This window comes from Corvus brachyrhynchos, unplaced genomic scaffold, assembly GCF_000691975.1.
Source record: "Corvus brachyrhynchos isolate BGI_N302 unplaced genomic scaffold, ASM69197v1 scaffold279, whole genome shotgun sequence".
In the NCBI taxonomy this organism is placed as follows: Eukaryota; Metazoa; Chordata; class Aves; order Passeriformes; family Corvidae; genus Corvus; species Corvus brachyrhynchos.
The window spans coordinates 9,804,092-9,815,206 of record NW_008246060.1 but is presented as its reverse complement, the minus strand read 5'-3'; the positions used below and the strand labels follow the sequence as shown (position 1 = coordinate 9,815,206).

At 37.9% G+C, this 11,115-nt stretch overlaps 1 protein-coding gene across 1 annotated transcript in view; it reads right to left on the bottom strand.

Annotated features, from left to right (window-relative positions):
• The window catches only part of DLG5 (discs large MAGUK scaffold protein 5), a 79,422-nt gene that overhangs the window by 59,703 nt on the left and 8,604 nt on the right, over positions 1-11,115 (bottom strand). Inside the window, 1 exon segment of the mRNA XM_017746352.1 lies at positions 537-605. Within this exon segment, the coding sequence (XP_017601841.1) occupies positions 537-605 (69 nt within the window).

Genomic DNA, 11,115 nt, shown 5'->3' with positions numbered 1-11,115 from the left:
TTCCCTATGACTTTCAAAACAGAGAAAATGAAGCAATTAATTGAACACAGGGAAAAAAATGCTAAAGCTTGCAGCAACTGTCAAAAGTTTAGAAGGCAATGGCCTTGGCTAACATTCTTTACAACTTCCATGACGCTTTTGACTCTGACCACAATTTTCACATCTACATAAATATATACATACACGTATACACCTGCTTATATCTTATTTTCATATGCACAGACTTGTGTAAACACAACGTTGCCATTCTTGTATCATTTTACTAAGTAACTCAAAGCATAGTTACATCATTTCACATACCCAAATGTAACAGATTTTACTGGCTACAACTGCAGCCAGCCACGAAAAAGGCTTAGCTTGCACTGCACAAAAGTACACTTGTTTCTCTTGAAGATGGATGGTTACATCTTACAGTTCAACTTCCTTGGTTTTATGACCAGGATCCCTTTACCCTTCGCAGAGGCAATCATAAAAACTTGTTCTCCCAGTTCCCAAAAAACACACTCATCAAGTTCTTATATTAATACTTCACTCACCAATGCTGCTCAGGGAACTGCTGCTTTCAGAGTCAGAAGGCATTATGGACAGCACACTGTAAGTAGACCCTAGAATCGGGAAAATAAAGACAGTATTATTTTTCCTCCCCCCTTTCCTCTCTCCAAACAAAGTTATGATTCATTTCCTTGATACTGGAGATGCCAAATAAATTTACTAAAATTACTAAAATTATTCCAATTACTAAATTAGAGAGAACACACATCCACTGAAACATAAAAATCTAACAGGCAAAGTATAATTTGCAAATGAGCATTGCACGGTGCAGTGGGTAGAAAATCATTCTGGATGACATGGTAAAAATGAGTTCAGCAAAATATTACATACATTGGTTTTTTCAGACAGACTGAAAATACAGAGTTTCATGTCTATAATAAGAAGAGGAAGAGTGATACTTGTGGCAATAGTGACAATCTCAGTTTCTTATGTCTTTACATGTACCAACTCATAATTCATTGTGTAACTGATTTGTATTCTTATCCTCAAACTTCATTCAGACTTAAAAATTTCATTTAATTTGTAAATAAAATTAGCTTACATCCATTTGCAACTTCTAGTATCTGGTCTTAAAAGCAAGGACCTACAAAGCAACAAGTTTTCTCATCTATTAATAGATCAATAGAGAGTGAAGCCTTTCATTTTAGCTATTTTAGAAGTATGCCAGATTTTATTTACCAGAAGAACTAGAAGAACAGGTCCTATTTCAAAACATTAACTAAACAGCTCCACCATCCCTCAGAGTCAGGATAAACACACCATAGTAAAGACAGGGAATGACTATGTACAAAAGCCATTAGAAATCTGGTCTATTTTCAGCACTCACCAGGATGCAAGACCTGTGCTCACAACAGCCAAGCTCTAAAACAGTTTCAATACTTTCAGGAGCTCAATTTCCCATAGTCCCTCTTTCTTATATTTCAATATTTCCTTCTTCCAGTTTCTTTGAAACCAAGAAATAAAAGCTGAGAAGCAGCATGAGTAACTGCATGGAATAGACTGAAGGAAGGATAGGCTAGAAAATAAAGAAATTGGTTTTTGTTCATCTCCTTTGCTTCTTACTAGAGAAAAGCATAACATCTGTAACTACTATGGTGCTAGATGAATGAAAGGCAAGATGGGATAGAGTAATTCTAGTAACACAGGCAATAACAGAAAAATCAATCAAAAAAAAAGAAAAAGAAAGACTTGAAAAGAAACAAAAAGAATTGCATCTTGAAGCAGACTGTTTAAACAACTTACATCCCCAACAAATAGAATTATTTGTAACCAGTATATTTAAAATCATTTTTCATAGAGATTTGTCAGATTATTTTGTTCAGATTTTCAAACAAAACATACAACGAGCATGTCACTGACACACTGCCTCGCTTCAGAAAAAAATCTGCTGCACATTTTTGTTTCCATTTCAAATATTTTCAAATAATAATTTAATCTGTATTCCTATTTAATTAAAGCTTGTTGAAAGCAAAATAATTTCTGCATTAGTTATAGTCAACCTCCTTGCATATTCTAAACTCATATGACTTGCAGTATTTCTCACAGTCTGGACTTTCCTTATGATTCTAATCAGCCTAAGTTGAAAAAAACAAATCAATATATTAAACAGAGTAAGACATCTTTATGACAGACAGTGTGTACTGAGATTGTATCAAAACTGCGTGGGACTCATGCACAACAAAATCTTGTGCCATGAAATGACACTTAATTATGCTCAGCAATTTAAGGCAAAATTGCCCAGTTCCTCTAAAAGATTTCATAGGATTTCCACACCTGAAGGAACTTGTAGTGATTATTAGCTGCTTTTGCTTTTAAGAGTGAAGAAAGAAAAGACTCAAAATCTCATAATCTTAACTGATCTTCATTTTATTTATCTTCAAGACACACTGATCCTCTCTGTCTTCTTGTCCTGAATTACAAGCCAGAGACAGATCTTAAAATGAGTTAAATTCTGCTCTCTGGAACGGACAGAAAGGTTTTATGAAACTGACTTAATCAATGGAGAAATATGACTCTCCAAAGCAATGTTCCTAAAACATTAGCTCATATTTGTGAATGCAAGATCTGGTATGCATGGCATGTTATCAAGAAAACCTACAATTGTGAAGAGGGAAGAATCATTTAACCCATTCATAATTCCTCACTTAGAACAACATAGTAACACTTGCCTGGTTTTGGTTTGTTTTTAAACTACACAGGGTACAAGTTCATTATCTGTAACAAGTGCCAGCTTTGTCATCAGAAGCAGTATTAGTACACATCAGAAACAACAACCAGAGGTCTCTACACAGCTGTCACAATATTAGAATTCATCTTTAGGTACTGTGCTGACACACAGCCTTGAATTAAATCCAGGCTAAAGTGGCATTGTGCTTGGCATATTCTGCTTGACCAAACTAGCAATACATCATTGGTACCTGCAAATGCTCCAAGAAATGTTTCCCCACTCTATAGGGTGCCTCTTCACATAAATGAGAAAACTCAAAATCATCCCAACGGCAATCCATATACAGTTAAAAAAATAAAAAGAAGAAAAAGGCACAGGGTAGTTTCTACAGCCAAAGGCACTAGAACACCCTGTTTATTTCTGAGCTACATAGCCATGGTATTCCAATAAATTTGTTGCAAAATCACCCTCCCCCAAAAGAATTTTCCACTTGATTTCCTACTCTTAACATTTTCTAACTGTCCATCTTGTCAAATTGCACAAAATAATCAGATCAGAACACTAAACAGAACAAGAAGCCATAAATACTTTCTTAGATAAATGTTGAAAGTGCTTCACATCTAGGAGTTCGCATGCCCTTCATCACGCTTTTACAAATAGTTGACTTTAATATTTTTCTGCTAGTATTCACCTTACATACTGAAATCTCCCAGTGGTAAAGCTTACTACATTTTATTTCAATTCACCAATTTATAACAATTGTTGACATATTCCTAAAGTTCAGAATTAAAACTTGCAATGACAGGATTCTGAGAAACACAGTAGAACCTATACACACTTAAAAATAATAATAAAAAAAACCCAAACCAACAACTACATCAACAAAAAACCCAAATTAACCACAAAAAATCCCAAAATCACAAGTAAACAAAAAACCAAGCATGTCTTTTACAGATACACATTCATACAGAGAGGGAAAATATATAACCGTCCTGTCTTTACATGGCAGACTTGCTTTCTTTTTTACTCATCCAGACATAAGCTTTGGATCAGTTCCTGGCTGTATTAAACAGCTTTGACAGAGCACAAGGATTTAGAAACTGCTACAGTATATGCTTGAGAACCTTAAGAATCTCATTTCCTTCTATTTTCAACAACTAGATCAAGTAAGATTTCTTTAAGTTATTACTGTCTTTATTAATCACATTACAGGAAGGCCACTTAAGAACTCGCAAATTCAGGAAAAGAACTTGTTGCTTAAGTGTGGAAGCCACCTCCAGGGACAACAGAGAACTGTGTTCCAGTTTGCCTTCATCTTTCACGCAACAGCAACAGCCACAGCCACACAGAAAGAGTGACACGTATTTTTCCTTGCTAAGAAAGACAATGATGGAAGAAAGAGGAAAAAAATCAGAAAGAAAAAATACAGAGAAGAGTTACACATCCTAAGAAGACAGCAACTGTCTAAATCAGCAATATCCTCATCAGCAATACCAAATCAAGATTAATGGAATTAAACTAGTCACACAAAATTAAAACAGAACATTTCTCCCTTCTGTCTTTCTAACTTTTGAATTGTGAAACACCATGTAACACTGGACATCACCTGTTCTTCAAGGAGAAACTAAAAAAAGCCAAGTCAGCTAATCTCCAAATAAAGCCTCCAAAACAAGCTTGCACTTCTGTAAGAAAGCAGTACAAAGGATCAAGTATGATATCTTCTAGGACATTATTGAACAACTTGTGAGTAAAAATACAGTGTTCACATTAAGAGAGATAAGCTGTCAATTGTCAGTACTACATAGAAACTTCTCACCCTCCTCCATACAAATACATGCAGGCTCTGCTCATAGCTGTAAAGCACAGTGTATCCAAGGGGACTGGAGTGGCAAAACGAGATATAGGTATTCACCTTTACAAAATTCACTGCACATATGCTTTCAATCCCCTAACTCTGTTTTCCCCCCCTCTTATCTATAATCCAACTCAAAGAAGGCTATTTTATCTTCCAAACTTCATTATATGATCTGAACTGTATAGGAGTAGTTAGTTCCTCAGATAAACACCCTCAGCACAGGCACAAAGAGACAGGTATACTGAACCTGCTTCAGCGTGTGAAGAACAAGGGGTTTATTCAAGGAGCATGAGGTGTTTTATCCCACAACTTGGAGATTGCTCTGATCTTGGCTGCACAGCTCTTGGTAGGTCACCCATCTTTAAGGACTGCATTTAGATCTGCAGTATGGCAGACTCCTAAATTAAGTATGTTTTCTAACTAGGAACACTTAGCTTATTGTAGAACCCAGACTGAAAGAAGCCTTTGCCTGTGCAAATTTCTTTTGCCACTTGTCTGTGTTTAAGGATCATGTTAAAAAACCCCCCAGCTGCAAATTTCCATTGTTAATTAAACTCTCCTCTTCCTCCCACCTCCCTTTGCAGCACAGTGACTGCCAGCTGATTCAACTGACTGTCAGCAAATGATTTTTCTGATGGAAATCCAAAGCACTGGATGAGAGGGCAGCACGACAAACATTGCTTTATCCACATCTCCATGCACCAAACCAAACTGACTTTGGCAGGGCTCCTGCTTGCTACAGGGGAGCAGTTGTTTGATTACAACTGGATATGGCCCTGAATTCAATGTTCCCTTTGCCTTTACAACAAAGCTGCCCAAGGAGCTCAAGGCCACATGGATCTGCCATGCTCTGTCTCTAAAGCTATTCTTTCCTGGGCAGCCTGTACAGCCAGGTTTGTCACAAAGCACAAGACATGGTCATTGCTTGCAAGTTGTTTGACATTCAGACACTAAATTCTGATCTCATACAAAACCTTTGACTGGGTATTTGCTTCCATCCATGTCAAACTTATTCCAGATGTTTCACAGTCATTTAGCTTTAAGGATATGAGCAATTCCAAGAACAAAGGTACAAACTTAGCAGTAAAGGTCAAATATCTTGCCAAAAGTTTGCTCTTTCTTCCCTGTCTGCTTTTAAACATGGCTTTGTAACTTGCTATTATAAAGATTATTATAAAGATATTATAAAGATTCTGTATATCTCTTTTTGGGACACCATGAAAACTAAATGAACATGAAATGGCATTTTAAATAATCAAGCAGACAAAAAAAATCACATTATTTTTATTTCCCAAATAGCTCAGTCTATAACAGTTTCACAGAAATGGTGAGGGTCAAAGAGTTTATTTTCCTTTTCAATAGAAAAAGCTTTTCATAACAAGCTATGAATGAAATATATGGATATTAACATTAAAAATGCAGTTTGGGAAAATATAGATGCTTTATTGCTTAAGTCAATCTTGAATTCTAAGTGATGAAAAACACACTCTCGTTAAGGACAGAACACTTCACACATGAAAAAGGACTGGGGCACCTTTCTCTGAAACATTTAGTAGGAATGAACCTAAAGTCAGACTTAAGTTCTAATTATGATCTAATATGACAATTTCTGTTAAGATTTAGATTCAAAAAAATTAAGTAACCTGCCAGAGGCCAGAGACATCAGTAAAGAAGATCTGAATTCAGTTCCTAGTTGTCAGTCAGTACAGCATCTGATCTTCAGCTGATCTTAAAAACAACACCAGACAAATACCCAGAAAATTCCTGTTTTCTTAGCAACATCTGAGCAAGAGAAAAACTTATTTTTATAGGCTCACACGAACAAAGGCAGAGAAAAGAATAACTGATTATGGATTCTTCAAACCCAGCATTTAGTACAGATGGGAAAAATTTGCATTTAAAATAAAATCTTAGTAAAAATGCAGTGCAGGTAGGTGAAACAAATTGTCCCACATTTCAGCTCATGTGGATTACATAGGTTACACAGGTTATTATCAACGCAGCAGTGCTGTCTTCTCTTCTAAAACATCATGTGGCATTACAGCTGACTAGCTTATCAAACAACTATAGATATTTTTATGAATTATTTTTAACACAGATGCTTTAACAATTCCCATTAATGCATTGCAGGGAACCCATTTCACTTCACTGGTAAAAAGCCAAAATACCCCTTTTTTTCTTCCTTCTAGCTATCAGGAATATTACAGTTGCTTCCTTGATTGTATATGATAAGCCAAAGACAAAAAATAAAGAAAAAAATTATAAAACATAATAATAGTTCCCTTTTTGCACAAGCTTCCTACAGTCTCAAACCCTATTTCTCTTTAGGTTATCTCCTTAATCTAGATTATTCATTAAATTATATGTATTTCATCAAATAATTGTACAGTCAGGTAATATGAATGGCAAAATAAAATTTAAGAAGTAGCATTATTAACTCTACGAGTAAGTGCTATATTTAAACTTTAATTTTTGGAAATGAATCAATTATGTTATGAATAATTATGTTTGTAAATAGGTCATGCCATTAAAAAAAAAACAAAAAAACCAAAATGAAAAACTGACTGGGACAGTCATTCAAAAGACTCAAAACCTACCAGATAACAAGGGAAGCAAGCATTAAATCCTCAAGATTAGCCTCTTATCCCATCCAGTCCTTTCATTAATTTACTGTATCTTGCAACTGGGTATTTCCTCTGCAAAAGCAGCTGGGGGCACACCTGGAACTGCAGGTGACAAGAGCGTCCATCACATGCCTAACCTGAGCATTTTGCTAACAATTCAGATTTGTCCATGATAAATAAGCATTGTGGTTCAAACTGGATTTTTTAGGACAAGTCATCAGAACAAACAGGTACCTACACCTATCCATGAATGTTGTTGTGCTGGGGTGACTTCAAACCGGCACAGTAGTCTAAATTCAAGAACTGATCTACTTCAATGATAATGGTACAGTTAAAGTCACAAAGCTTTTCTGCTCTGCAGAGACTCTGAAAGAAGGACAAAGGGATTTAACATAATTCTAGCTCACTCCTGTGCAGCGTGAGAATTAGACACACAAGGAGGAAGGCACCTAAACGCAAACATAACCACAATCACACCAAAGCCTTGTGCTTTTTACGGATCGTGGAAAGAGAAGGGCCAGTCCTTTGTGATTCCAAGCAGAGGAGTAATGTATCAAAGTCCAAAGGCTTTTTTATTCTCTCCTAATACTATCTACTTTTTCTAAACTCACCTGAGTACAATTTAATCTTATAAAGCTATCTTCTCTGAATATCCTCTTTTCTACAACCCTAGGAAACTGACATGGGCCAAACTTCTTTTTCTAACAAGAAACAGAACAAAGTAGTTGGAACACTTTTCTCAGAAAGCAGTCCATTACTATTGAAGCACCAAACCAGCAACTGATTGAAGAAGTTACTTACACAATACCTCCTCATATGAGCCTGCCGGGTCTAATCTGGAATCCCCATTTTGCTACAACTTGCAAATCAGCTCACATCTACTGCTCTCAGGACTGCAAGAGAAGTATCAACACAAGGTCTATGTAGGAGTCACTATTGAACATGCCTCCTTTGAAATTAGTCATGTTGGGAGATATGACTTTTCCAAATCATGAATCTCTTGAAAAAGTGGTTCATGTTACTTGGTATGAAACCGAGCATAATGCTCAAGAAACTTCCTTGCAACCTTGAAAGGAGAGACATACTCCCCCAACTAAGCCCTAAAAAAATGAACTCTCCTTATATTGCTCTTCATAGCAGGCTTCAATATTCAACCCTCACTCAGAAAAAAAACATTGGGAAAGAAATGTCCCAAGATGGTTTCATTAAGCTATGTTACAGAAGGGATTTAAACTCAACTTTGTTGTGTTGTTACAATGGAAAAAACTATACACACTTTCATACAGAAAAGCATCCAAGCTTTTTCTGTTTCTGTTTAGAGCAATTGTTACTTAAAATGCTAAGAGAAAAGATAAAGCTAAGCTAGAAAATTTAATTTAAATCTTCTTGTCACCGTGGCCAGTTAATTTTCTTCCCCAGCATTCTACTTCATTCAAGATAGCAAAAGTAAAGAAGAACAAAAAATACAGGTTTTTCCCTCCTAGTGCTGTAGATCAGGAAATCCTACTGCCAGCAGTAATTCCATATTAAATACACATATATTTATTCTGTAGGCAGAGAGTACAAGACTCTGCTCAGTAAGAGACGTAAGTCCCTGCTACCTATAGACTTCAGGCCCAAGTCCTTTTCAGGACATCCGCAGTTACAGGAAGGCCATCAGAACTGTGTGAGTGTTACTTGCACATACCAAGTACCACAGACAAAGGAAATGTCGAATCTGTGGCAAAGTGACGGAGACCCTTCTCTAAACCCAGACAGACTGGAGCAATCATTCTGTGTGCATCTCTACAGGATCTTTCCAGAAATGTATCAGTTTCAAGGTAATAGCATAACCAGACAACTCCAAGCACTGCTATGACCTCAGAAGATGGGGCAGAGAAAGTAACAATATCAGTTAAGAATATATTTGATCCATAGACTGTACTTTTCCAGAAGACAAACACACAGATATAAAAAAGAAACTGCACCTACGCTCTCATTCAAACAACACAATTAACTATGTCCTTAAGTACTCAGCTGTACTGAGTGATTGTTACAGGAGTCTATTACCTATGAACTATTTACAAAAATAGTTTGGTGCAGAAATCCCCAGGTGGGAACTTCATGCCTCTTCTGGTTACAGCTGCGCCGCCCACAAGAACTTTTCATCCCTCACCAGAGATAACCTTTGGCTGTGACGAGGCAGTAACAACCTGATAACCTCCTTCACTGGCACAGGCACCAACAGGTTGGGTGTGAGCAGACCTCTCCCCTACACACACAGGGAAATACACAAAAAAACACTGCTTAAGCTTCCTAAAGGTAAAAGTAACACATGTAACTAAATCGAACAAAAAACCATCTTCCCCCAAGTACCAGAGTGCTCATGCAAATGCTCTCTCTACCTGGGAGTTAAGAATGCTGGGAAAAAAAGGAACTCATCTGGAAGCCATTATGGCACGAATTCCTGCTTTTTGCCTCTTCTCTGCAGGACATGAGTGCTGCTACTTTTCCTTCTCTCTCAGTCACGGCAGGACAAGGAGGAGACAGTGTTCTCAGCCTCTGCTGTGGCTCAACAGAGGGGGGAGGCAACCACGCGGTGCTTTGCAATGCTGAAGGAGTTTCTTTGCTTAAACATAGATATTCCTAGTGGCTTCTTCTTCTGGCTTCTAAATGACAAGGCCCTGTGTGGAGACTAAATCCATTTGAGTATCTAGAGAGGATTCTTCCTACATAGCAAGTGTATCAACATGCTAGACGGGACTTTTAGATTTTTTGCAATTATTTTGGGAGAAAGCAACTGTAACTGCTGCGAGTCTAACAAGTCACCTAGTGGCTAATGACTTGCTTAGGGCCTTTTAAACCAACAGGTCTGGGTTACCAAGCAAGCAGTTGCAGTAAGCTTACAAGGTATAGATGGGAACTTGAGGTCCTAGCGACAGGCAGGCAGATTTTACTAAGCAGAGGACTTTTAGAACCCAAATTTTCACCCTAAGAGCAACTGTAAGGGTAGAGGGGGGAAAAGGGGGGCAATGCCTGCAAGACAGATAGCTAAATGCTCTATCAATTGATGGAAAATTGACAGATGGCTCTATCAATTCTGGGAAAAGCTCTAAAGCTTACTGCACTGACAGTGTACTGACAAAAGCCTGAAATCATACTCTGACAGGAAGCAGTAGCATTAGCATTACATGACAGCACACACTGAGCTTAATGGAATGCAGCTGACTTCCTCAGAGTCTGTGGAAGAGACACAGGCCAAAAATTCAGCAAATGCACTTGATGTCCAGCATGCTACTCCAAACACAAATATAATGCCCGAGTCCACTAAGGCAGTGACAGGAGAGAAGAAGAAATAAAGAAAGAAAACAGGACTACACCACAGAAGAAGCAGAACATGGCATCTTGGACAGCAGAACTGAGAGCTGTTGAGCAGAGAAAGAGTGGCCTCCCACCCAAGAGAGGTGACTAAGACAGTAAGTCAAGACTTGTTCTGACTGGGAAGTAACCTGCCTGTCAGGGAGGTCTGGTTTCTCCTTAACCATCTGTTACAATCTGGTTTAAACCCAGAAAAGCAAAGCAAACTAAGTCTCTGAGCATAAATCAAAAAGAACTTCGAAGGTTCAAAATATCCCCAGAAATGAGATTAAAACCAAACGAGGTTAGATGTTGTTGCCAAAAAATTGATGTATTTTATTTAATAGTATAAGAGGCAAAGAGAAGGGAAGAGAAAAGAAAGAGAGAAAGAAAAATAAGTGTGCGTGGGGGGTGGGGGAACAGGGAGAGGTGACAGGGGTTAGGTGGAAGCAGATCACCCATCTGAGGGTCCCAACGATGTCTCACATTGCTCCCCTCCATCTGGTCTTGCTGCTGGTGGTGAGGGTCCCCCGTCGCCGCCGTGGCCACGCCGCTACATGCTGCCACACCACCCCCTGCAC